The 26,736-nt window shown below is 43.4% G+C and overlaps 6 protein-coding genes and 1 pseudogene across 11 annotated transcripts; 2 read left to right on the top strand and 5 right to left on the bottom strand.

Annotated features, from left to right (window-relative positions):
* Positions 1-339: 339 nt before the first annotated feature.
* Positions 340-1,579, bottom strand: LOC135648505 (LOB domain-containing protein 40-like). Its single transcript, XM_065166258.1, has 2 exons — positions 1,232-1,579; positions 340-1,139 (listed from the first exon to the last, which is right to left on the bottom strand). The coding sequence occupies exons 1-2, from the start codon at positions 1,419-1,421 to the stop codon at positions 514-516; spliced, it is 816 nt and encodes a 271-aa protein (XP_065022330.1). The 5' UTR covers positions 1,422-1,579; the 3' UTR covers positions 340-513.
* Positions 1,580-4,236: 2,657 nt separating this feature from the next.
* Positions 4,237-5,479, bottom strand: LOC135649965 (protein CUP-SHAPED COTYLEDON 2-like; annotated as a pseudogene).
* A 3,001-nt stretch (positions 5,480-8,480) lies between these two features.
* LOC135648988 (transcription factor BEE 1-like) lies at positions 8,481-10,162 on the bottom strand. Of its 2 annotated transcripts, none has more exons than XM_065167054.1 (5): positions 9,585-10,162; positions 9,379-9,480; positions 9,144-9,209; positions 8,994-9,062; positions 8,481-8,903 (listed from the first exon to the last, which is right to left on the bottom strand). In XM_065167054.1, exons 1-5 carry the CDS (start codon positions 9,942-9,944, stop codon positions 8,739-8,741), a joined length of 762 nt encoding a protein of 253 aa, XP_065023126.1. In that variant the 5' UTR covers positions 9,945-10,162; the 3' UTR covers positions 8,481-8,738. The 2 variants fall into 2 exon arrangements, with proteins under 2 accessions (XP_065023126.1, XP_065023125.1); XM_065167053.1 differs by having other exon boundaries at positions 9,379-9,492; positions 9,585-10,152.
* A 1,618-nt stretch (positions 10,163-11,780) lies between these two features.
* LOC135649799 (uncharacterized) lies at positions 11,781-17,049 on the bottom strand. 3 transcript variants are annotated; one of them, XM_065168626.1, is made up of 9 exons: positions 16,910-17,049; positions 16,357-16,783; positions 15,758-15,802; positions 15,531-15,678; positions 15,394-15,463; positions 15,241-15,289; positions 14,575-14,672; positions 12,708-12,846; positions 11,781-12,122 (listed from the first exon to the last, which is right to left on the bottom strand). In XM_065168626.1, exons 2-9 carry the CDS (start codon positions 16,723-16,725, stop codon positions 11,964-11,966), a joined length of 1,077 nt encoding a protein of 358 aa, XP_065024698.1. In that variant the 5' UTR covers positions 16,726-16,783; positions 16,910-17,049; the 3' UTR covers positions 11,781-11,963. The 3 variants fall into 3 exon arrangements, 2 of the variants coding, with proteins under 2 accessions (XP_065024698.1, XP_065024699.1); XM_065168627.1 differs by having other exon boundaries at positions 16,357-16,813; positions 16,910-17,012; XR_010501398.1 differs by lacking the exon at positions 16,910-17,049 and adding an exon at positions 12,366-12,621 and having other exon boundaries at positions 11,990-12,122; positions 16,357-16,738.
* Positions 17,050-17,633: 584 nt separating this feature from the next.
* Positions 17,634-19,959, bottom strand: LOC103996587 (uncharacterized). Of its 3 annotated transcripts, XR_010501399.1 has the most exons (5): positions 19,909-19,959; positions 19,091-19,808; positions 18,879-18,942; positions 18,727-18,776; positions 17,634-17,769 (listed from the first exon to the last, which is right to left on the bottom strand). XR_010501399.1 is itself a non-coding variant. In XM_065168629.1 (4 exons), the coding sequence occupies exons 2-3, from the start codon at positions 19,730-19,732 to the stop codon at positions 18,880-18,882; spliced, it is 705 nt and encodes a 234-aa protein (XP_065024701.1). In that variant the 5' UTR covers positions 19,733-19,808; positions 19,909-19,959; the 3' UTR covers positions 18,610-18,776; positions 18,859-18,879. The 3 variants fall into 3 exon arrangements, 2 of the variants coding, with proteins under 2 accessions (XP_065024701.1, XP_065024700.1); XM_065168629.1 differs by lacking the exon at positions 17,634-17,769 and having other exon boundaries at positions 18,610-18,776; positions 18,859-18,942; XM_065168628.1 differs by lacking the exon at positions 17,634-17,769 and having other exon boundaries at positions 18,610-18,776; positions 19,909-19,958.
* An 872-nt stretch (positions 19,960-20,831) lies between these two features.
* LOC135650098 (uncharacterized) lies at positions 20,832-24,714 on the top strand. Its single transcript, XM_065169231.1, has 5 exons — positions 20,832-21,388; positions 23,211-23,688; positions 23,988-24,035; positions 24,145-24,293; positions 24,428-24,714. Exons 2-5 carry the CDS (start codon positions 23,582-23,584, stop codon positions 24,505-24,507), a joined length of 384 nt encoding a protein of 127 aa, XP_065025303.1. The 5' UTR covers positions 20,832-21,388; positions 23,211-23,581; the 3' UTR covers positions 24,508-24,714.
* Positions 24,715-25,061: 347 nt separating this feature from the next.
* LOC135650096 (16.9 kDa class I heat shock protein 2-like) lies at positions 25,062-25,927 on the top strand. Its single transcript, XM_065169230.1, has one exon. It carries the CDS (start codon positions 25,152-25,154, stop codon positions 25,623-25,625), a length of 474 nt encoding a protein of 157 aa, XP_065025302.1. The 5' UTR covers positions 25,062-25,151; the 3' UTR covers positions 25,626-25,927.
* The last annotated feature ends 809 nt before the right edge of the window (positions 25,928-26,736 follow it).

The raw sequence follows: 26,736 nt of genomic DNA, 5'->3' as shown, positions 1-26,736 counted from the left end.
ATTAATTACTAGCGTCCAACTGCAGATGCTGAGCTATTACAGATATGTCGCCAGTTTCATCCTTTCGATCCATATCGTGGAATAAGCAACCGCGAACACAAGGGCGGTGGACGGAGACTACATGCGTGCATCCGAGCGTTCTCTTCTTACCATACATGATGTTACTTGCGCACTGGAGGTGAGCTGGAGAGAGCGAGTGAGAGGTTTAGAATTTTAGCAAAAGACCAATTGCATCCGCAAGCAACGGCGAGCACGTTTGCCATCAGCAGTTCTCCTGTTGATCACACAAACCGCCAGTTCGCATTAGAAACTATGTAGGGACGAACCGTAACACGCAGATGAAAAATGGGCATGTCTTATATAGATAGTACGCATGTATAGTACACGACGCATGGAAACAACGGCAGAAGAGACAATCGCAGAGCCATTGCCACCGTCAAACTGATGGTGCCTCGCTGCTGCTGCGAGCGGCACATGGTCAAGAGCACGGGTCCAAACGCGAGCTCGCTCGCTTCACGCAACCAAGCTGAGGCCCAACTCCACTCGGCACGCGTCTGCCGCCCATGCTTTCCGCCTCTCCATCTGCGGTACTACAGCCGGCTCGCCCCCTGCGACTCCTCCCCCGTTCCGGTTTTCCGGCTCCAGCCCCAGCCTCAGATCGAGCCCCACGTCGGCGGGTTCCGCGTCCGGCTCCCCCTGGCTCACGTGCGACCGCTCCGCCGTCTCCCCCGAGAACGCGCTCCCGTTCTCGCGGCTCTCCTCCGAATCATGGCTCTCCGCCCGGCGGAAGAACCCCGGCTCCGAGACGGCAAGCCCCCCCGCAGACAGAGCAGCTGGCCCGACGGCTGAGCGCTTGAACCGGGTGCGGGATCTGGCCGCGACACTGTGGAGACCTCCTGGAACGGCAGCGGCGTCGGACTTCTTGGCCACGTGGCGGATGTCGTAGGCCTTGAACGCCGGAACAGCAGCGGCAGCGGCAGCGGAATCAGAGGAGATCTGGGTGACGGGCGCCCCCTTGAGCACCGCCTCAACGGCCGCCTGGCAGAGCTGCCAGCTGCCGGACCAGAGTAAGCCCACAGAACCATATATCGGGTTCACGATCCGCCCACAGGCCTCGTACAACAGCGACTGGAATATAGCTGTGAGAGGAACACAAGCATAACCCTATGAATTCCCATCCTTTACTGGAGTTCAATCATCATCATGATATAAGAAACAAAGAAATATATACCAGGGCGGAGGTGCTCGGGGCCAGCGTCGATAAGGTTGGCGAGTCCTGCGCGGCCGTAGAACTTGGCAAGGAAGACGGTGGCGTTGGCCTGCGCTTCGGGGCTCTTGATCCACTGCAGGCAGGGGCGGATGGTGCACCCGTCGCTGCAGCCTTTCCGCAGGACTCGACATCCATTGCAGCTCATCCGCATCTTGCGCTGACAACTCGTATGCTACCGCAATCTCTTCTCAACAGGCAACTAGAACTAGACTACAGCCGGCTAGCAGAAACACCAGAAGAAGTAGAACAGAAAACAGAACATAAAAAAGCACCGAATGCGATGGAGTGATACAAGTCAATGGAAGAGGATGGAGACGGGGCGGGGGGTGGAGGAGCGAGGATGGCGGAGGAGGGAGGGGAGCTATATAAAGCTCGGAAAGTGGGGTGGTGCTGCTGCGGTTTCTGAAGCACTGGAAACGATAAGCGGTTTCCTCCCACAAGCAACATGGCACTTTGCTCACGTTCACCAAAACCCCTTCCCTCGGCCAAGATTTACGTATCTTACCACACCGCAAACTGATGATGTTGACAGGGGCATCTCGGGTATTTCAGGTGAGGGGGAGAGATTCGATGACCCGGGGGCGGTGGCGGAGGAGATGAAACGGAGATGGCGTGTGGCGGCCACGCTTAACGGTGAGCCCACGTCCCCACATCTTGCGGAGGAGACTTGTGGACGGCTCCACGCTTCGGGTGCGGTCGTCCGCACGGAGAGCTCGCCTCGACGTTGTGTTAGGGGTGGGGGGGGTGGAATTCCGGAACAGGCAGCCCCAGTCCGGTTTCGGGGACCGTGGGCGCCCTACGGTGCGTAGCAAGCGGTTTTCTGATGGGAAACATGGACGGCTCAGCTTGGGCTTCCAGGGAATGGACGGTGGATGTAGGATCCGGCGTGACGTCCGTCCCGTTCTACCTCACGCGCAGTTGAGCTCCGTCGCGACGCGGGTGACGTCATACGTGACCTATAATAATGGATGAGTTGGACGAGAGCGGCTAAATCCCCAAGGATGCATGCACTGGAAAATGATGGGAGTTATCCTGCAGCCTCCTTGTTGACTCCAGACGAATTATAATCATTACAAGAGCTCGTTGCTCCGTGTTTCACGTGAATCGTGCCGAGAGCGAAGGGAAAAATCGAAACAATTACAAATATTACTAACAAAACCAACAAGAGCTTGTGAGTCTCTCTACTATCTGTTTTTCTTGTTTTATTATTATTATTTTTGTTAGTATTATTATTTCTCTTCCCAGTAGGGGAGGGTTACTATTAAGCTTTTCTGTGAACGTAATTGAGTTGGTAGATCCGATTCTGTCCATTGTGCGAACCAAATCGGAGGCCTATTTCTTTGAGGACATGGTGGTGTCCATCTTAAATTATTCATCGAGTGGCTCTATTAGAAGCGAAATCATCGTTGTTCCTCGCGCTGCATAAGTTCACAATAATACGTAGGACCCCAAAAGAACCTCCCCTCCCTCTCGGGCCTTTAAAGAGGAGAAAGCAAACTTTGTCATGTCTGTCCAATAAAGAAGAGGAATATTAGGCATGTAGCGTGTGTCGCCCAAGGGGGAATGCACCGACGACGTAAAACCTCGGTGCATTTCCTTGTCCATGATCTGTTAACAGGAGAAATCAAATTAAGGTACCAAGATTCATATCCTAAGGATTCTCTTAAAGGCAAACGGATGTATTGGAATAGACATGAAACATGCGATGGATGTCCCCCGATACCATGTTGTTTTCAATTTACCGTAAATGGTCGATTCATCCGCCAAGTTCTTTGTTTTCAATGAACTCCACTTGCGATGAGATCCTTTTATGTTCCGAGATTGATGGATCCATCGATCTCCATCAAAATTGTCTTCCCCTTTATTATATACTCCCTACGACGAATCAACTGCGGCTGAGATGAAGCACGAGATGGCCACCTCTCTCATTCATTGGTTCCCAGCCGTGGGTCGCACCGAATCCAATCACCTGAGCATTCTGGAACCTCCCGTGTTCGGCCGAGGCATCCTTGTGTCGCCAAGAGAGCATCAGGCACACGTCTAAATGCATGCAAATTTAGGGGAAAACCAGTACGTCCAAATGAGCTTTTCCCTCCCAGTCAGGCCGTGTACTACCAGTACGACTATTATTACCACGTCGCACGTAGCTGGCCTGTACGGCATGTTCATCTTGAGCCCAAGGGTTTTGACTCCCTCCCCAGCTGTGCTGCGCGCCGGTGTTTCGTCCAAGGAGGAGGCACCTAAACCGTACGATCGTAAGGTGTTAAACATGATCAAGACTTGTTCCGGGATAACTATGATTGACCTCGATCGTGCCTAAGGTTTGGCTCCCTTGACACCAATGGTCGCGTAACTAGCTGTGTAGGTTTAGCATTTCAGCTCTGAGTTGAAGCTGACCACAGTTGCGTTATGTAATCGGCTTGAAAGCTCATATATAGTTAGACAAACCTCGTTTTTCTTCGTCTCATTTCTGGGTGCCGGTCGCTGCCCTTCCGGACTCAAATTTCATACTACTCTTCTTGATCATGGATTGCTGCTGTAATATATCGATTAGTTCGATTGATCTCGTATCGGATGCATCCGACAGTCACATTTCTTCCCCCCATAAATTAGCGACTTCGGGATATTCAAGCTGGCTTTGATTACGTGTTCAACTTCTTCTGTCCAACCTCCTTTTTTTCCCCTCCTTTATTATTTGTATGCAAAATACAATATCTATGTGTACGTTGACTGAGAGCAGAAACTACATTTGAGTCGAACTTAGACGCCATAAACGATGCACAGATCGATGCCAGCTTCGAGCTTACGTTGCCATCGATATACCAATTGCGAAGCGGGTAACTACGATTGCCACACTTGCACCTTGAAACCACTACCGCATACATGAGCTATTAGAAAAGGGAAATGAGGTTACAGTAGCTTTGGTTCTTCGAGAGTGGCACATTTTTTTACACTTGTTTCCTGCCAGTGACTCCAACCAATCTTATGTCAAGGGGCTCTTGAATCTTGATGGTTAATATAGTTTTTCTTCAAACAATTCCTTGCCAAATTGGTTCTGGTTCTTGTGAACCCTCCGCCACTTCGTTGGAAGAGGCAGGGAAGCTCAACTTGGATTCGATTCCTAATGAAGTACCCTCTGCAGAAGAGTTCAAATCAGCTACCCGTCGCGGATGATTGCCATTGATCAGCGGCAAAGTCCTCGGAATAGCTGGGCTTGGTGAGAACGCCGCAGAGCCTATGATCCCCGAAAAGCATGGGAGCAAAGGTTGGCTGGTGGCCTCTGATCCGGACAAGAACCAATTCGTGGACAAATCCGCCTTGTGATTGATGTGGATCTGATCATTAGCTTGCGAAGCGTAATGAGAGTTTGAGGTGTTAATGAGATCGTTTAAGATGGATGCGCCCAGGCCTCCTAGCTCGTTGAGTGGGGCAGTCCCGGTGCATGCGGATTCCATCAGTGGATGCATACGTGTTGCCGGTGCAGCTCTTCCTGAACACCCCATACACCACCCTTTCATCCTGCGAAGAAGATACCAGTTAGTCGACTCACGAGGAACATGAGACCGTTGCGATGTGGTGGTGCGTTGATTGCCTAGTGACCTTTGTAGATCGGTGGGGGAACTCGCTTTGGAGACTATATTCGTGCATCACCCAGTTGGTCTTCTCACCCCTGGGAGCCCGTCCTTTGTAGAACACCAAGGTCTTTTTCATGCCAACCGACACTCCACGGCGAAAGATCTCTTTGTCTTTCCCGGTGGCCTTCCAGTAGCCGGAATCCGTGGCTCGATTGGTCCGCAGCCCCGTCGGCTTCTTGCGATCCTTCATGCTGAAGAAGTAACACTGTTTCTCCCCACGGCCTGGCCTTCCCTGCAGAGGACATCAGCAAAACACCGAGTAGGCAGTAATTCCTTACTACGCATGAGTGTGTCATGGAGTCGAAATGCTTCGGAGAAGAAATTAAAAGCTAGGATTTATCTTAAAGAACAACAGAGTGCATGAATGAGAAAATCATGAGTGAGTACCCGGCAGATCCCGAGGCTCGCACTTATTAAGATCGTCATCAGCATTGTTTCTGGCCACAAACCACATATCTGTTACCTTGCGGGTCAAATAGCAAGTGATGAGCTCTTCATCGGTGGGGTTAAATCTAAATCCTGAAGGAAGGTAAGGTTCTCCTCCATTTCGAGCTAAAATATCTCGAGCGTACATGTCGCTGTAAATTAACAGTGTGTAAAATGAATAAGATCATCAGTGATGACAGAACGACGTGGAAAGACGAGTATTAATATATGTAGGAGGAAGGAGTGGCACAGACACCGGAGATTGTTCTTCTGGGACCTTCTCTGTGTCTCATCCAACTCCAAGGAAGTCAGCATTAAATAAGGCGTTCGTAGGGATATTACAATCCAAGGAACGAATTTGGATCGACGAATGGAAGTTTGGGTCATTCGGATAAACAAAGTTGGAGTATGGAGCGGACTCCGCTGGATCTCCTCATCCCCTTACCCTTCATACCAATCCCGACTGAATTCTACCCACTAGGAAAAGGTCGTGAGCGCAGTACCAACGAATGCAAACGCAACACGTACGTTCCCTACGATATAATGTTTTTATGATGCAGAAAGCCTCTGCCGCCTCAAGTATATCGACAAGAACAAAGTTTGGGGTCCCCAAGAACATTCCTGCCGACACTAATTGCTCCGTGAAGCAGTACATTGGCTCACCTAACAACAAGACCTCTCACTCTTATCCCGATCCATCCTTTCCTATTGGATTCGAAATAGTGGCTTTATAGATGTAGCTCTCGGTGACAGCAATTAACGACGCGGCTTAAAATATTGTTCTTAGCGTACATCGGTGTCCTTTATGTAATGAAAACATTAGTGTGCATTGGTGTCCTTTCTCTAGAGGAGGTGGAAGTTCCCTCGGATGCAATTCAACATCGGTTTCCATCAGAATTGTGCTCGCTTTACCGTTTGGTAAGACCGACTGCAACGAAGGGCAACCCTGTTGCTTTGTTTTCCGAGATCACCATGTTATGAAATGATATGGATCCAAATACCAATCACGTGTGACGTGCGAGACGGATCGATAGCGAAGAGGATCTTTTACTGCTTCGTCGATGCAAAGATTATACATGTCTTTTAGGTGAGCAGGGATAACGATGAGAGGTAAAAAGGACAACGCAGAGTAGCTCATACATCCAATGCCTTGGGAGTGCTTCGCATTATAACCAGCTTTTGCTGTGAATTTAATCGGCACGGCAAGAGTTCCACGAACGCGAAGCTTAATGGGCCTTTGCAAAGCATAAAATAGGCTTTAATTGACACAAAGGTGACAAGCTATTGATGGATCAGCGCAACCGGTTTCCGATGATACAACATTAGTCTCCGATCATATGATCAATCAACACCACGTTGGCAAGAAAATTTTGTTGCGAAAATGACCCAAAGCTTCGCATTACATGAAATATTACGCTGCATATTATACAAAGGCTTTATTGTGCATGCCAAGGATAAATTAATTAACCATTTCTGGCATATCAACTACTCTCAAGCTAAGAGTACCACAAATTAAAGATGTTCCAAAAAGTTCGAGTTACAGTATTCCTGGAAAGAAAGACAACATGGCGTGGTGCTCTTATGTGAATAAGACCTCATGCTTTGGATTCTAGTGTAGGCCAAAATAGCATGTTGACGCTCTCTTGACTCGGTCTCCAGGATTAATGAATAGGTCTGGAATTGCATTCATGATGTACGGTGTTGGAGCAGCGACAACAGAGTGCTGTCTTCCTCACCGCGGCCCGCGCGCCTGCACTCGTGCCGCCCCGTCCACTATGCTCCCTGCCGCAGTGTCCATCGCTGCAGCCGCCCGCGTGCTGCTCGCCGCAGACCGCCCATATGCAGCCGTACCTCTCCGCTCGCGGGTAGCGAACCCTCCATCTTCCCTCGCTCCAATAAATAGAGCTTTGGGCGGAACGGCAGAGAGAAGGAAGTGGGAAAGAAGACGCAAGGAAGAGAGCAGGAAGACTTGAAAGGCTGTGTGAAGTCTCACTTCATCACCCAAAATCGACCAAAGTTTCTAGTCCTCGTTTCCAAAGTCCGGTCGTCGATCTCCGTCGCCGACCGGCCATGTGCTCTCGACAATAACCGATAAGAGAAAGAAGAGACGTTAACTAATCAACAGGTCAACTTTGGTCAATAGAAATAATTATGTAATTTTCTGTTTTATTATATTTGAATAAATTTTTAGATTTTCTTCGGAAAAATCATTATCGACTCCCTTATTGCTGTATAATTTAAAATTTTTATTAAATTTTTTTTCTTTTCATAGATTTAGGAACAATATTTGTGTCGTAATTTGAATCAGGTTAGATTACATATGTTTGTTTTGTATTTTATCATCGATTCGATACTATTTAATCTATTAATTTTTTATTATATATGTATATATTTATTTAGAGAGAGAGAGAGAGGGCGGTCGTGGGTGGGTGGAGAACGACGATGACAAGAAAGAAGATGAAACACAATCAGATGAAACCGACAGAGAGATCGACTACAATGATAGACTGACAAGACGACAAAGGAAAGAAAGGAACAGATTGGGTTGTGTTCGTATTTGGCTGAGCCCCACACATGTGCGTAGGGAGAGCATATAGCCCATATGCACGTGCGCCATGCATGGGTGCCTGCCGGGGCACACACTTCCTGAGCTGGATTTGGGAAGGGAGTGAGAGGTGCAATGTATGTAGTCAGAGACATGGCAAAGCCAAGAGCCGAAAGCATGCATGCAGCTGTGTCAAAAAGGAGGCATCGACCAGTCTACTGCAATCCCCATATCCCTCCCTCGCCACCTTCTCTGCCACTCGAGCAAGCTTCGTATGCTTCTGCCTGCACAATCATGAGAAACAAACATGACATGATGATCCCTCCAATTATTGACCTCCGTCACAGATAAACATATTGACATTTCAAACATTTCATCATATATATATATATATATATTCTATTTTTTTTTTCTTTTTCTATTAAGGCAAAGTGCTGTTGTGCCTTTTTTTTCTCTACTTAACATCTTCCACGGATCTTCTTTCTTTAATACTTTTGGCTTAAGGATACATGAAAGAGAATAAAGCATGATCGAGAACTATGTGCGTATCGTACAAGCCCCATCTTCCATGGTGTTTGCTAGGCCACAGAAGAGTTGTGCCGTGTCCATTCAGCTTCAGGTCCAGTTATGCTTCCTCCTATGGATACTCGCAAGATTTGAGGATTCACAACCTCCATAAGTTCACTTTTCAGCATTTAGGTGTTTGGTGATTTCGGAACTAATTCAACTTCCTTCACATAGGATTCTTAGTATAGCCGAAAACTGACAAGACGGTGAGAATCTTCCCCTCTCCGACCATTCAAACTGGACTCTATCTACGCCAGATTTCGTGAAGGAACAGTCCTTCGACTGTTCTATTAGCTTAGGCAGCATAAGAACAAGAACAAGCTCCTCCCCTATCGACATTGCACATGAACAGGCAATTTAAATGTTCCGTGCAAGGGTTCACCTGATTTGTTGTGATCGCTTCGACTCCCATGCCGTAGTCATAAAAAGAGCTGGCGGCCGAAAGTCTCATGGAAAGAAACTGTATCGTCAACACCAAGAATTAGATATCTAAATTGTGCCGATCGATTGCGAAGAAAGACGAAAGTTTGAGGAGCGAGAGATGGCTTACCTCAACTTGGTTCTGCAGTGACTGCACATAGTTGATTATCTCATCCAGCACCCCTGCCATGCCCATCGTCTGCAAAGGACATGGGTTTATTTCAGAGAACCGAGGAGGAAATAACCGAAACCTTGGTAACTAAGCCATCGCCCGGAGTACCTTGTAACATCCAGGAACAAGGTCTTGTAAGCATCGCATTCTTTCATTGATCTTCTTCCTTCTCACCTGATACCATATCTCAAGTGTTACATCCTAATGAATTTAGTCTGTTAGTAAAACAAGTTTGTCTCAAGCGAAAAGTTACATTTAATCTTTACGTACGGCAAGAACCGTTGGCACATACGCGAATAAGATGATCTATCAAATGCAGTCATGTTAGTGTTTGCTTACGTACCCTCTCGGCTAGGCTGTGGCTGTCAGTGGCTTGCCCTCTTCTCGCCCTCACGTGAACCACCTCCTTCGAATTGCTTTTGTGTGTCTTCCCACTCTCCGAGCCCTGAAAGCCGAGCTTCGGTAGAAAATAAGGCAACCTTAGACAGGTATAATCTCCATGTCATCCATCGTATGCAAACAATCAAACCGTTCGCTACGAGATACAACCTTACATACATTCTTCTTCCTCCTCGTGACCGAGCAGAGACCTGCACAGTTCACGGAACTTGTATCGGGTGCTGCGATCGCCTTCCTTTTGCTGGCTCCATGACTCTGTTCTTCGGTAGGGCCCACAGGCGGCGGCTCCGCGACCGGCTTTTGGTATTCCGCAGGCACACCGGACGAGTCATCCATAAATGGCACCGAGAAGTATGGCTGATGAGGCAAGTAGTAATCATCGGAGTAGTCCATCAACAATCCCATGCTTGGGCTCTCCGTAGCACACCCGTCGAGCTCTGCAAGCTGCCTCATCAGCTCCAAGTCGGGGTCCATTTCCACGAAAGGGAGGATAGGCGCAAACTCCCCCATGGATGCGGAATAGCAGACTCCTATATCGGAATCAGAAAGAGGGATTAACGAAGAAATGGATGGGAGGCGGGGGAGGGAAAGACTTCCCCGGAAGATCCCCTATATATCCTGGCAATTCCAACGTGAAGCCGTGAGGTATATGAACCGTATCAGCAGCATCTAGAAATTAAGCGGGGCACGCGGCACCTCCTGCTCGGGTCACTGCATCTCATGCGGGCCCTCCTCGGTCCTCCCCGAGAACGTCCACCAGAACCGTCGGATTCATAATATAGCATTTTGCAAGCCACTGTGGAGAGTTGAGGCGGAATGGCCTGTAGAAAATTTCCCAACAGTAAGCATGCAGGTCATAATCCCAAATCGATCCATATGTATTATCATTATTAGAAAAAAAATATTATTAAAAATATAAATCATGATAAAATTATCATGATCCTTTTAATATTTTAATAATATATTTGATAGTATCATGAATACTATCGATTAGTGAGTTGGTCCGATGATTTTATCGAAGTCGATACTTGAGTAGGGCTCTAAGTCACTAGTCTCAAATAGCATCATAACGTCCTAACCTTAATTTATTGGTCAAGTAAGAGAATGCTTGACTGTTACTGTAGTATAAACTGACGGGAAAGAAATAATTAGAAGGTGAATAGTAACGACTTGTCTTCTTGGGTTTTAATCATGTTCATGAGTTTAGAAGTACTTATTCTGCTCGTCTGTCCTACACACCAGTCAAATGTCTGAACAAGTTGCCCACAATCTTATTCTGGTGGGAAGGGCTTATTACACCCGTAAGACATGCATGTAGTGCTTGAGAATTTGATGAAAAAAAGAGTCCAGTTTGGTGAATCTCAACGAAAAATATTTGCAGAATTCCACACTAGCTAGCCGTTCTCTTTATTGTACAGAGAGATGCAATTGGAAATTGAGCTCTCACAATTCTGCCATGACTAGCCACCAACTGCTGCGTATCAAACTCGCTTCATCCACATCTAATTTGATGAATGATTGCTTTTATTCAGGTGGATTGAATGGAAAGAGGCAAGCACGAGCGACAGGACTTCCCATAGACTTATTATTGAGTGGGTCCCGTGTGTGTATATGAAACATTTCGGGGTGGGGTTCGTCTTGCCACCTAAATGTCATTTTCGATAGCGTAATGCATGGAAAATGACCCCATTACTTGCATACACTTACACAGGACGATGTGTTAAAAGTCCGCAGCAGCTTTCACATCTTTTGCACAACCTTTAGAAACCGAGACATTTTCCACAGCACCCGTTTGGCATTATCGTTTATAAGAGCGTTAAATGTTCAATTTATTAATTTTTAGGTGAAGAAATTGTTAAAAAGAATTATTAATTTGTTTGGTGAAAATTGAAAGAGCCAATTAAGAATTAGCTTATATATATATATATATATACATACATATATATATACATACATATATATATATATATATATATATATATACATATATATATATATATACATATACATATATATATACATATATATATACATATATACATATACATATATATATACATATACATATATATATACATATACACATATATATATATATATATATATATATATATATATATATATATATATATATATAGCATAAAAATATTAAAGAGAAATAACTTTCCCATACAGCCCCACGCATACACCCAACAATAATCTTATATAGCATAAATGCAAGCAAATAGCAAACTCAATAAAACAGGTGTCTACTCTAAATAACCTTATTTTAGCAAAAACCAACCTCGATCATGATAAACATGTCGGCGACTAGAGATTGCAGCTCGAGGTTTGAAAGTATACTAGTCATGGAAATTTTCAACTGTCATTACCACACATGAAACAACAAAGGAACAATAATAGTTTGGCTGAGGGGGTTGAGCACATTTTAAGAGGTACATTGAGGCAAAACTTCCAATAGTTACATTTTTTTAGAAGATTCTCTCAGTGCACTGAGATGAAGAAGCTTCTGAAGATTCATCAAAAGAATCAAGAAATCTGATCTCTTTGCAATTCCTGCAACCATGATAGAAACGTTTGTGCACCTTTCTCCCACCTAGAGTCTAGCATCATATCATGGGCGACCCCTTCCACGCAAACTGCTTGTACACCATAAAACCTAGCCGTCTCCTGGAGCCCTTCTGTGTCCTGCAATTAGGAAGCTTTACTTATAAAAACATAATGGATTCAACTTAATATGTTACTAGTATGACAAGTCACAAATTTTCTTTGTTTTCCTTAACTCTTAAAAAGATTATTCAAGGCTACAGATAACCAGGATCATAAGCCAAAATTTCACTGTTATGTCCTCCTAACCAATCATAGAATGAAAATATAAATTCAGAACAGATTAATTACAAAGCACTTCTTGTGTAATAATGTGTTTCTAACCTATCATCATCATTGTGAAGTTGTTTCTTCAGAGCATCTCCAGGGTAACATTCACTTAATTATCAATATACGATCGAGTCCATGCAACAAACTCCCAATAGGATTCTATTTTCTGATCAATCCAATCACCGTTCACCTTTGTTCTTTTTCTTATCAATGCAATTCATCCCATTGAATTTACAGGAATCAAATTTCTCATCTCTATGTGATTAGATCCTGAGTTATTGCGAAGTAACATGATCCTTCATACGATTTCCTGTTCGAGTTAGTAAAGTTTTATAAAACAGGAAACAAAAATTAACATCCTTCAACAGAATAACATACACAGATCTAATAACTCACAACTATAAAGTCATCACTTGCACCCATTATAAGGAGCTTCACTGTGCCTTTTGCTGGTGGAGATACAGGTAATGATGCATTAAGCTTCCTCAGGTCAAATAGTGGTAGCTTTGAGCTGGCTTTCATGAGCTCCTGATACCTGTAATACTGTGCCAAATTACAATACGGAACTAGCAGCAGAAGAAGTGTCAGAAATTTACATTACTGATAAATGACTGATATTCCTATTCTTTGTAGAACTTGAATTCAACAAGAATATAGACAACCAAGAAATCATGAAACCAATTTAAAAGTTAACAAACATATATTGTCTATTATGCATATTACTCTAAGCTTGTCATTATGCTTATGCTTAATTGATTGTCCAAAATAGTAATATTATGATATCATGATAATTTTTTCTCCTTGTGTCTAAGGAGATGGTTTTCCTGTGTGTGAGAATTTGTTTGTGTGCATTTGTCAGTGTTGCTATACATGTCCATAATCCAATATTCACTTTAGAATTCGTCATTATTATTTTTCTCTCTTACAACTATGGCAATGCTGTAAAAGAAATGGCATAGAAGATCGGTAGTAGAATGTTGAGCCAAGTTGTACAAGTCCAGTCATGTGCCAGGCATGCTACATCAGACATCAGAAACATGTTGTGGACAGTGCAGGCATACATGGTAGGAACAATACAAAGTCATGCATCCCTGTATTATGCTTGTGGCCTACATGTCCATTCAGATATTGACAGTATGCTACAGTAACAGTCGAGCATTGATGTATTGGTGGTGCATACCCGTTTTACAAGTGAATGCCTAGTGCCTATCATACTAGACACATATTGGTTAAGGTACTGTATTTATGGTCGATATAAAAGTTTTGGCTGAAACCCAATAGTTTAAGTTGCATAAAGATCAACATTCCAGAGTTTTTTGACTGGATCTAAAGATACATACTCTTGGAATCCCACATGAAATTTGGATCATCCATAATCTCCCTTGTCGTAACTCAGGTAAATGTTCTGTCTAAAGATGTATTCAATCTTAAACTCAAAGTTTAAGGCTTAAGAACTCAGGTAACAGGGATCCATTGTTTATTCTCTCTCTCTCTCTCTCTCTCTACAATTTTACCTCTCTTCTCTCCTTTTCCATCAATATACGGCTTTGGGAGGGCAAATAAATGCAGTCTTACCCTTGCAAGATGTCATAGCCATAATATGAAGGCTGGTCACTCAAGTCACAAAGGTAACAACTTTTCCATTGTGCCAAGACTCGCTCTCTAATCCTTTGTAATATATATTTTATTCAATTTTTATCCTACACTGACAACTAAATGATGCATGTTTACACAAAATACTAGTTTCAAGTATGTCAACACAAAATATTAGTTTCAAGTATGTTTACACAAATACCAGTTTCAAGTATTTCCAAGAAATTTACATGGAAAGATTCATTGGAACAATCCATATTAAGCCATGTTAACACTTGATGCTATCTACTGCTTTGTACACAAAGATAACTTACAAACTTGCACAAAGATACCCTAGTCAAATGAAATGTTACCAAAAATGATGCAATTTGAAATTTGTCAATAATAGTTTAAACATGTACACAATTTCAGACAAGGTAATCTTCCATTGTCGAAGAGAAATGAGACTCCTTTGGGCATATGACCGTGTGTATTTTGTAGGTTAATGAATTAAGCAAATTAGAGGTTTTTCTTTCATGAAATTGGAGACTTGAATTACTACAAACTTGAAAATATAAGTAAACAAACATTATCCAATATGCAGGAATTATTTTAATCATGCAGTCAAATGAAATGTTAACTGAATGATGCAATTTTAAATTTGCCAATAATAGTTCAAACATGTACACACTTTAATACAAGGTGATCCTCCATTGTCGATGAGAAAAATGTTTCTTTGCACAGTGGCAATGAATTTGCAAAAGCTTTGGCAGCCAAGCTGAGTGTCACCTGGTAAACAAGGCAAAATAATTAAAAACCAGTTCAGCACCAAAACTAAAGCCATGAAGAAGACAACTACTATCCATGGAATATATGATGTAGTAGTTAAACTACAAATAATTTTCACTGTCCATTCATAAAGCATTTGCTTTAAGCAATTTTATGAATGCACAGGCTACATCTGGAAAACCTGCATAAGATGTGTATACATGTGCATATTGTAACTTAAGTAAAACGGACAGCACTAAGGTTGCTAAAAAGATATCACAAGGGTTTCGGGACATGCAGTCTTGAACATTAAGGTTCCATGGTTTAGGTAATTCTAAAAATATGACAAGTCAGTTGTATTTGAACGTAGTGTAATTAAGGAGCCGATAAAAGGTTAATGCAACCCATTACTTCCATGACGGCAATATCCTTTGGTCTAACAAAAGAAAGGTAAGATCACCACACAAGGTCACAATCAACTAAAATGGTAAGACAATATGATAATATAACTGCATCATCACTTCAGATAAATTTATGATATGCGCATACAGAATGCATAAATGTGGCAGATTAATTAGACATGTCATACCTTGATAGCTGCAATTGGCTTTGTTAAAAGATATCGCCAGACAAGACCACTGGAGACAGAAAGAATCAAAAGACAAGTCACATAGTTTCACATGAACAATTAAAAAAATTCACAAGTAGATTAGATGACAACGTAGCTGCTTCGGATATTTACCTGTTGCCTGTAGGAGGCACAGAACATACAAGTACAGCTCCTGCAAGCAGTGGATGTGCAACGAGATTCTCTACAATTGACAGTCACCAGTTAAAAAAAGATCAGGAAATTTAGCATGGAGTGAGGTGTGTACAAACCAGAAAGAGATGGTTGTTCGGAGGAGTAGCTATATGTCATGTTTGAAATATAAGACTGAACAATGAGGCCACCAAATGAATGCCCAATTAAAACAGGTGGTGATCTGACTTCTTTTCGGATAAAATCAGCTACGTCACTTGTATGTGTCTACTGCAAAGATTTTTATTGGCCCTAATAAGTTTGCATTAAACTAATTTTAAAAAAAACATATATTACGAGAAATCACCTTAAGAGTACCAGCTGCCGCCCCTGATGGAACATCACTTTCACCCTGACAATGTAAAAAAAAGTGAACATAATCAGCACATGTGACGAGTTATTAAGCTGTACAAGATCTTTGGGCATATGTTGCCAGTCATTATAAATGAGCACCAGAATTTTCCGTTGGCAGTGAGAATACAATAATCCATAAAGAAATGGCAATTAGTTGCTCATGGAAGTATATGCATCCCAAAAGAACCTAGAATTATCTAGATTTTATAAATTACTAGAAATTGATTTATCTAAGTAACGAGTAGCCCGAACAGAGGGATGGTTTCAAGGACAATAAGGATATGTGATGGGATCATCCTCCGAACTATCCCATTCTTGTCTATTCTACACGAAAAGATTCAATATTAAAGACACAAGCACAACAAAATACCAGTTGCACTCCATCCAGCATTCACATTGTGAATCTATTCACTGATGTTCCTCTTACTAAAAAAAGAAGCTGTTTTCATGAACACTTTCAGGAAAATAACGTAATTCATGATAGCAAGAACCGAAACGAAATCTCAACTTGTCGAAAAGCACATCATTCAAGCAACACCGCAGGTGATTTACCTGACCCAAGAGACTGAGGGCGTAGCAGTCGTAACCGGAGTCGGAAAAGAAAGGCAGCCAATGCTCGACCCAGCACCAGGCCGCGTGGAAGCTCCCATGGATGAAAACCAGCGGCGGATTCCGGAGACCTTCTTCTGCCGCAGCCGCGGCCTGAGCCTCCTGGAAGATGACCTCTATGGCCAGGCCAGAGGGCAGGCGGTGGAAACGGCGAAATTGCCCTTCCCTCAGCTGGTACGAGCAGGCCTTGGCTCTCGCGGAGGCGGAGGCAGAGACGGCGGCTCGGGGCATCGCGGACCGTTTTCCGGGTGGTGGAAGGAGGGAAAGGAGCGGGGATGCGCCGACGAGAGGAGGAGAACCAGCTGCTGCCATGGCGGTGGAGAGCAGTCGCTAATCCCTACTACCCTGCGCCGTCTCCCATGGCCGCATGCTGCTTCAAGACACGGGCAACCGTCACGTGCTGAGGGTAACGAATAGCGCGAGATGCCGGTGTTTAGCCCAATGCAAAACGGGGAGTGGCCCATCATTATAAGCCCATCTGTAGTCCGAAACCCACCTTGAGTTGTTGCGGTCACTCAAATTAGATCTTTGCTGCCAATCCGATGCTATGCATGCAATGACACTTCAAAATAAATCTCCATCACTTTGCACTATGATCCCTGTTGGAAGCATGTCCCAAATTCTATGTTAAGATGGAGGTTAATAATAATAATCCTTGACTATTGATAAAAAAAAAAGAAAAAGTCATGGGATGGAATCCTATACTCACCGCTTATCATGTGTGAAAAAAAAACAAAAAACACAGTATTTCCCATCAGTATTCAAGATGAGTTTTCATGCTTACAGCATATTTCCTGCTATGACCATTGTGAATATTTATACAAGTATTCTTTAGCTCTTTTCTTCTTCTCATTCCACAAAACTTTGGTCCATTCACCTGGTTTCGAAATGCTGCAACAGCAAGTTGTCAATCCCTGGAATCGAATTAAGAAAGTTTTCTGTAATGTCAGAGAAACTAATTTTCCTTGGAAGCAGAGAATAGCTCCACAAGAAAACAATAAATTTAGTGAATAGCATCAAGAAGGTGCACTAAAATATAGGTATCATGGGAGTTTGAAAACTATGGCCTTTTTGTGTGTGTGTGGTGTGTGTAGCACATTCATAATTAGACCTCAGGAAATTTAATTACTTTTGTACCTGCAACAGGGAAGAAAGAGATGGATCCGGACAAGAGTATTCCTCTTTTTTTTTTGAACTTTCCCAAAAAAACTGTATATTAGAAGCTAGAACTACTAAAACACAATATAGCAAACTCAATATTAAAAAACTCAATATCAAAAGTCAATCACCTGAACTTCAATAATTCTTGACAAGCATCTTTAAATAATGTCCATTTACAATCCGAGTTGAGCCCAACTGAAGAAAGCCATAAAAACAAAAGAACTTGAACATGCACTAGTAAGAAAGCTAGACATTAGAGCAACCCTCACCTTCAAAATACTGAAGCAACAATGAGTTTGTAAGAATGAATAAGGCAGTCATATAAATCATTATAACACAGAACCAACAATCCCACTAGGTGTCACTCGGCAACAAAGACAAAGCATTCAGATCCTAGACCCCAAGGTAATGGTAATTTTCCTTTTCACTAATAGTTTTCATTTAAGTGCTAGTACCTGTTCCTCTGGCTGTGACCCATAATTACATAGTAACAAATAATTGGCATTCCATTGATTAATCTTCCTAATAAATTACTTACCATGTCTACTCATGAGCAAATACAATAAAATATCTTGAGCATTTTCAGTTTGCAAGATATCATCATGGAGATTAGCATCACAAGTTTGAATATCCCAAGTTTCTAATAATGAACTTGGCTTGAGGGCATCAGAAGAAAGAAAATTCACGAAAGAAAACTACATCCTCAACGTTAGAGAATTGTCTTAGATTAAAACGAACCCACTAGGAAAACATTCTTACCATCTAGCATCTTTGATAATGGCCTCATTCCTAATCTCTGCGACTCTTCTGAAATAATTGAACAATGAGATAGATACTCCGGTACCAATGAGTATGAACTCACACTATAAAGAGCTAAAGACAAATTTCATCGAACAAGAAGTGGAATACATTATACATGATTCCTAACTGTTCCATGATACTGTTTTCTGTTAAAGCAAAACAATTTTAAAATTTCAAAGAAAGCTAATAAAGAAATAGATTGAAACGGCAGTCTTGCAGCGTAGACAAAAAATATAATAATAATCATCATCATCATTTAATCTAACCGTATAATTTACAGAGTAACAAGGTGTGCTACATAACCAAATTGCCATGATTACAAGCGTACAGGATTAGGCAGCAATTGAAAACCTTAAGGGTTTTCCCGGAAAGGCGCCTCTCTTCATCAGGTTCTTCAAGCTCTGCAGGAAAGCAATTGTAGCTTCTAGCTTGAAAATTCAAATATAATTGAAAAAGACATTGTCTTTGTGGATGTACTACTACCAGAAAGGATTTTGCACGACCTTATTCAACAACTTCGTACGAGTCGGGGGTTATTTCTGACAACGACAAACCAGGGAAAAGTGACTGCAGATGAATCCATGGGCGATGGGGAATCAGAAATTAATTAATAGGACAGAAAGCACAAAGAAATGATCGAATGATTACCAAAAGGAAGAAGTCGATTAAAGATCAAATGAAAAAAAAATATATTTCTCCAAGTAGAATCTCTTACGTCTAGTTCTCGCTGAACAATCTTAGCCCTTTTCTTTGGTCGCCGAGAGGGCTTCGTCCCTTTGATAGCGAAAAAGTCCTCCTCAATCTCCGAACGAGACAGAGAGATCGAGAACTTCTCCATCCCACCCTTCTTCGACTCATCCGATTGCAGCCTCACCGTCTTCATCGGAGGATCAATCGTCTCCATCGCCGTAGCCCCATAAATAGAACCATGATTACCGTACCGGTCAGCTGGGAAATTACAAGCGGCCCTTCTCGTCCTCAAGTTCCAGGGTCTTGTGGCCTCTGCCACAGTAGCCGCACAAGAGGATGCCTTGTCCGCCTCCTTTCCTTCCCTCCCTCTTCTCGCCTCCTCCTTCGGATCCCGGGCGACCGGCAACGGCCTCTGCGGGGAAGATTTCATCTGGGAGGTCCGGTGGTCCTGATCGGCCGATCTAGCGGGCTCGGTTGTGGCGACGTCGGAAACTTTGGAGCAGCGGAGGAAGCGCTGGCCACGCCAGCTGAGAGTCGGGAACGAGAAATTATGGAGACGTCGGCTTTGGGAGAGCAGCGGAGGAGAAGGCGAGGCGGCCGGGGGATCTGCCGCCGCCGGGTCTCCGGCGTCTTCGGCGATTCCTTCCTTCTCTGCGGCGATCATCATCAACCACAAAGGTTTCTTTCGTTCTCGATCCAAAGAAAGAAAGAAAGGGAGACGAAAGCAATTTCGAGAGCTTCCCCTAAAAACGAACGTTCAGATGAGCTTTCCATTTCCTTCTCGCGGGTTTATATAAACAGACAACTTGCACAAATTAGAAGGAATTGGGAATGGGAATTAACCTAAGGGGACCACCCCAAACTGCACCCTCCGTCACTTGGCTCGTATCGTCTCGGACGTACCTTTGCTTTTGTTATATTTTGGGGAGTTGGGTACGAATGCAGGAGTTATTTATGGGGTAAGCCATGGATCATTGTAGAGAAGGGTCACCACTTGACGGTACTAATTTAACGGCACCCGAAAAATACCTGTCTCATGATTGGATCCCGTACGCTTGTCATGGGTAAAATATTTATAATAGAGGTACAATTCCTCTCACGTGTAACACGATTAGTTTGTATTTGGTTGAGATCCAGAAATTGACAATGTCAAACATGTTAAATCATTAGGTACTTTCCAGTTTTGCGTGCCACTTATAATGCACACACAAAGGGCTTCCACTTCTTCTCACGTGTAATTAATCGAAGCTGACAGATACGAGCCTTAATAGGCCACGTTAAGCTGGTGGACTACTTTTGTGGATTATTTATCGACAAATCAAAACTGTCAGATAGTCGTTATGGATTCTTTTTTTTATTGTGTTTGAAAAATATAAAAATTATATTACTTCAATGAGTTCTAATGCCTCCCAAACCTAATTTATCGGAGCTTAACAATAAACATAAATTGTTACCTTCGATATGTCATTTCAATGATACAGGAACCCAACACCGTTTAAGCTGTTTAGCCTAATACTAAGCCGAGGCTAACTTTCGTGTCGGGTTAAAACCCATTTCCGAGCGTGGTGGTCAATCAATTAGTCCGTCCTCCTTAACGGATCTACGTTCGAAATGGAGCAGGGGTTCAGGCTTTCAGACCCATTACTTGGTTCCATCTTTGCTGTACACTGTGCAGTATTCTGTTCGGATATTATTGGGTCGGACCCGAGAATCTGATTATCAGCATCCGAATTCGAACCACAAGACGAAACCAGGTCCTGTCGAACCTTCTGGGTGCTCCTCTTACATCTCCTTCCCCGGCCCCTTCGCCTTTGTCCGACTACGATAATGAAACTCTAATGTTCCTCGATCCCGAAGACCCTAATTTCCCTCTCCCCTCTCGGTCTCCTACGACGAGCCTTTCGGAATCTCCCTCGTCATTAGCCCAGCCCTCATTCATCTTGCCCCTCTATTGGCGTTTTCTTCCTTTCCCTCCAACGTCGAGCCCTAAACCTAGCCCTTTCCCTAATGATCCTTACGCTTGTCCTCTCGAAACCTCATAGGCAGAATTTTCACCCCTCCGAGCCCTTTTGTCCTTCGTTGTGAGCTCTGACGTCAGGCAACGGCGCTTCTCTTCTTCTCCAGTTAATAAGTCATCTGCTGCGCCCCTCTTGACGCCGAAGCAACTGCAAGTAACCGTGTTCAGTAGAAGAATCTTCATCTCGTGTTTGTGACTGACAAAGTCTCCTTCTGCAGCAGCAAGAATTTGATCGCTTTCAGCAATCCTTCATTCTCCTCCGGAGGCCCCCTTCAATGCTGCAGGAACTTTTGTATGTTGGGCCTGGTAAGCAAGTTAGCACTACAAACAATTTTCTTTATCAACATAAGATGAACACTTCCTTTGTTTATTGAGACCTTGGAGAGAACAAAACGTATGCCATGCAAGTACATACGGGATGGAAATTGTTGTACCGTGGCCCGGGGGGTCAGCATGGCTTGGTTCGATCCGAGAACACGAGGTCGTCCTCGGCGGATTCTAGAGTCGAGGGGGTTCGGTGCCAGGTTGGGTTGGGGCGCTGTCTGCTCGGCCGACCCAAGTTAGGGCTGGGAGTCAGCTTTTCCATGTTGGGCCTTCCTGCGCCGGAATCCTGTACACAGGCCGAAGTTAGGGGTTCCCGCTTGGCCTCTCTGAAGTTGAAGTCAGTGTAAGGTGGAGTTTTAGGGTGTTGTTTAGTGTTTGAGCTTCCCTAGCATTGGCCAGGGGGTCGGCTTTTATACCTATTGTTGGACCGATCGTACGTGATTCGTTAATGGCTGCCAATGTCTTAGGCGGTCGACCCGTACAATCCATGCGGCATGGGTCAGGCTACATGGTTCCGTGTTGTGCGGCACTGCCCGTGCGTCCTCGGCGGTGCGAGAATCGTCTACTCTACGCGCGTATGTCCTATTTACTCCGAGGTGCCTCGTCAGGCCGAAGAGCTACGTCGGCTCTGAGGCGTCACGTTCGCTCTGAGGTGTCTGCCAGTTGTTGCGTCGGAAGTGCCAGAACGTTCCCTATTAGAAATTGTCAAAACTAGGAAATTATGATATTGCAACAACTCCGTTCAACGAACCGTTCGTCGCTCTCATCTTCATGTACAGCTGCTTGGCAGCATGTTTTGTCATGGTTTTGAGTCATTTTGCTTGTAAAAATATAAGTTCGAACAAGTTGCAACGCTACAAAGCGACCGCTCACCGAACCGAGCAAAACAGCTCCGTTTTCGTGTGCCACGGGCTGTTTTCTACAGTCCGCCTTCGCTCACAAAACGTCAGCCATCTCAGCCCCTTGGAACCACCCGGGTGGCACAAGGCTGGATGGGGCTTCGGTATAGTGTCGGGCGTTGAACAATCTTTCGTAAGTTCGCACATTACTTTGATGAGAACTTGTTGTCGCGTCCGGCACCCGGTGAGTAGTTGTTTGTGGACTTGCAACTATTCGTTCAACCTTCTAAAGGCTTTGTTTTCTCCCTCTCCCTCATTTCTCTTGTGCACGCAAGGTGCTTGCTGAATTGCTTGTAAAGCTTCCTCTTTTCGCGAGACGTCGGGACTTGTCCGTCGCTCGTTCTTCGAACTAATCAACTTTCTCTTTTTACAGGTCCTTCGGGATCTACGAGAGGTTGCAAGTTGGCTGATCTTTGCGGACGCAAATCGCAAGGGCGAAGCGCGACTTAGGCAACGCAAGCTAAGTTCGCGTCTTTGCCGCAAGGGTGCCTCACGCCTTAGGCAATTCCAGCTAAGGCCGTGACAAGTTGTTACGTCGGAGGTGCCAGAACGTTCCCTATCAGAAATTGTCAAAACTAGGAAATTATGATATTGCAAGCATAAATATTTGATGTTTTATTGCTTCACAATAATCTATAGGCCTGGTCATGGTTGTGATGAGAGTGGCTCAGAGTAGCACTTCAGGCTATCTATCAGTGCCACCTGAGCAATATGATGATTTGGTTACTGTATAGAAAAGAAAGCAAAGAGAAGCAAAATTACTTGGAATTTTTTTATCATAGAAGGAACTACATACTTTAAAAGGCTGTGACTATATGAAATTTTCACAAATAAGTATGATTTGACAAACACTGTAAACAAATTTAACACAATGTATATACATGATCTTTTCTTACATCCTACAGGTGGAGAGGTTTGTTGTGGAAGCGGCTGTTGCATGAACACTGGCTTTGACTTCATAAGATTGCATCAAGTCAGACCTGTAAGTGATATGAAAGCCATTACATAAGCGAACAAAGGGATCAAACCATCTTCTTCTTAGAACAGAGCTCTCTCTTCCCCTCCTTCCATTCTGTCTCTAGGCACTTTCCTACATTTCCTTTTTTCCTAATTGTACATGTCCTTATTCTTTCCGGCTGTTCCCTATGAGTAAGTCTCTGACTACCCTCCCGAGTACCTACCTACCTTTAGATTCCCTGGTGTCCCAAAGAGCTCTTCTAAACTTGTGCTTTTCCAAGACCAATTGGAACCCCCTCAGTCTCCATTCCATCTCTCCATGGAGAAAGCACCAACGTTGGCAGCCAATAGGTTTCATGACGACTCCAACAAAGAGCCTGAAACCTTGGAGGACAAACTGATGCATCGCCTATCTTCATTCTCGACGTAAGTAATTCTAAGTGCCTTTTTCTGGTGTCTGCTGAATGGTTCTTTGTTACAAGAGAGGAGCAAGAATTCAAAATCCATGTGATTGCAGATTGTTGTATGAATGAGTTGTTAATGTGTGATTTAATGATGAACAAAGAAACTCTCAGATGACTTGTGATTTAATTTACATTGAAGCTTTAGCCTAAAATTAATTTTCAGCAAGCAAGTCTTACAAAACTCATTTTGTTGTGTTTACCATGCTCCAGTTCTTTAGAAATGATATCGATGGTTATTAACCTCCCCTTTCCTTTTGACAGGGTGATCCCCTTTTCTTTAGTAATTCACAGCTTGCGCTCACTTAAGAGGTAAGAGAATGTGTGTATGGAACTACAGGGCTTGGCTGATTCAACTTGTAAAATTTAATCCTTTTTCTATTACAAAATTAATCCAAGCCAATAACATGTAATCTCACAGGTTGACAATTTGGCCTATATATCTGCTGGGTCCAGCTCCAAGGCAAAAGACTAGACGAGTCTTCTTGAATCTTGGACGTTTTGGCCTTCAAACTTTGACAGGGTCTTCATACTTGGAAGACACACACCTTCCTAAGCAATCCTGTCCAGGTGATTATGAGTTTGTTCCCCCTCCCCCTCTTAACGGAGGCGCATAGGGAGATTTCCAAATAGATGAAGTATCAAGATTGTATATTTTCCAAATTTCTAAGCTTTGGCAATCGGTGCTGGGTTTGAGGGTGTAGGTACTCCGGACTCATCCTCGTACATCAATGGAAGACAAGAAGTTGGAAGTCACATCAACTATCATTTCCTTATATATTAAAGCTTCATCGAATACGGTTGTATGAAACTTTTTAGAAATACTCCTGGATACGTGCATTGTAACTTACACCTGTGAGACTACCACGGCACAGAGTTTATGTTGTTCAAGCCTTCGGACCCTAATGTTTTTAATTTTGAAGCTCTGTTTGCCTTTTGATGATGTTTTGTAAGTTAAATTTTGGTCTCAATGTGCAACTCAATTTTTTAAGGGATTTTGCTCATCTATTTTGATCAGAATATTGAAAGAACTCATTATAGTGTGACTGATTGATTCTGTTGAGTGTGTGTATATATATATATATATATATATATTCTTATCAGTTCATATGTCTACATGCAGATAAATGGGGCAATCTACTAGTATTATTCGATATCTGATTCAAAGAAATGAGCACGGTGGAAGAGGTTGGAAGCAGACTTCGCATTGCTTCTAGAGTCATCCCGACGTGTCTAGGCACCTTCGGGTGATATTTTCACCTCAGAAGCGAGGAGAACAGTCTGGAGACTTCAAGCCCCACCCGAGAGAGGCTATAAGTATTCCACATGACCAGTCCTCCGCATTCTCGTCAAGAACGGGAGGAAGAGACGATTTGCAGCTTACAGCTTCTCGACAGCTTCCTGATCTTTAAAGGCCCAATTCCAACCATGTCGATCGTGAGGCGCAGCAACATCTTCGACCCCTTCTACCTCGACGTCTGGGATCCCTTCCGGGGCTTCCCGTTGGATGCCTTCCGTTCCCTCTCCGAGACGCGCCCCGGCTTCGTGAGCGAGACTTCCGCCTTTGCCAACACCCGCATCGATTGGAATGAGACCCCCGAGGCGCACGTCTTCAAGGCCGACCTGCCGGGGGTGAAGAAAGAGGAGGTGAAGGTGGAGGTGGAGGAAGGCAGGGTCCTCCAGATCAGCGGCGAGAGGAGCAAGGAGGAGGAGGAGAAGAGCGACAAGTGGCACCGCGTGGAGCGGAGCAGCGGCAAGTTCCTGAGGAGGTTCAGGTTGCCTGAGAATGCCAAGGTGGATCAGGTGAAGGCGTCAATGGAGAACGGTGTCCTGACCGTGACGGTGCCCAAGGAGGAGGCGAAGAAGAAGCCGGAGATGAAGTCCATTGAGATCTCCGGTTGAGTTCTGAATGGAGCACAATCCTCTGCTTTCGGCCAACTGATCCGAAAAATAAGCGTGCTGTGAGAGTTGGGTGTCATACTAGCATCTGTTTTCTGTGCGAGGGTGCTCTCCGGTGTGTCTGCTATCAGCCCATAGTCAACGACGGTCTTCTCGTCAGTCTGATTCTGGAACTGTCTGTTTTTGTATCAATCTCTTATGTAAGCGAAGCATTGTATTCCAAAATACAAGTTGGTGTGACTCCAAGCATAGAGAATATTGCCTTGCTCTCTGCTTTTGCTTGCAGAAGTCACAGTTCTTTTGCATGATGTGTCTTCTTGATTGCTCTTCGCCGGCAAATTCTCGAATGGAGCCATGTAGACTATTTTCTCGAGGAAAAAAGTTATATATTTTTGCAGGAGCTCTGTGGTAGGTTCAGATGTCTGAACATGCCAGAAAAATTGATGAGTCTAGCAGTCATCAAACCGGTTGGCTTGTGCTCAGATATTGTTTCTGAGGGTTGGGCATACATCACGAGCTGGGTGTATAAAATAATCAATTTTATTAATGGAGTTATCAGTTTATTATTTATTTTAATATTTAAAAACTAATTTGTACGAGAATTTGATTAGTTTTGAGTGAAAATTAAGAGGGTTTTGATATATCTCAAAACTAATGAGATAATGATTCATATATTTTTCTCATGTAAACCTGTGTTCATTTTATTAAACAAGAATGATAATAAATAATAATTAAATATTATTTTAATTATAATATATATTATAATTATATTAAAATATATTATAATTATTTATATATTACTAAGTATATGTAGTTATATCCTCTCAAACATACATACCAAGTGTTTATAAATTAGATTTTTTTCAATCTATCATTAAAATAGTTTACTCGGAGGAGATAAATATTAAGTCGTAAAAAATTATATTTCATTTTATGATATATAATATCTTAAGTCCATATCACACGCTCTTTGTATAATGAAAATATTGATATACAATTAAAACTAGTCTCACCCTTTTACACTAAGCCTTAATATAATCAATCTTTTGGTTAACAATCTTATAAACTCTTAGAAACGGTAAAAACTACGTCGATTCTGAAAATTCTTTTGTTT

This window comes from Musa acuminata, chromosome BXJ3-9 (genome assembly GCF_036884655.1).
Source record: "Musa acuminata AAA Group cultivar baxijiao chromosome BXJ3-9, Cavendish_Baxijiao_AAA, whole genome shotgun sequence".
In the NCBI taxonomy this organism is placed as follows: domain Eukaryota; kingdom Viridiplantae; phylum Streptophyta; class Magnoliopsida; order Zingiberales; family Musaceae; genus Musa; species Musa acuminata.
This window is presented reverse-complemented; position numbering and strand designations above follow the sequence as displayed.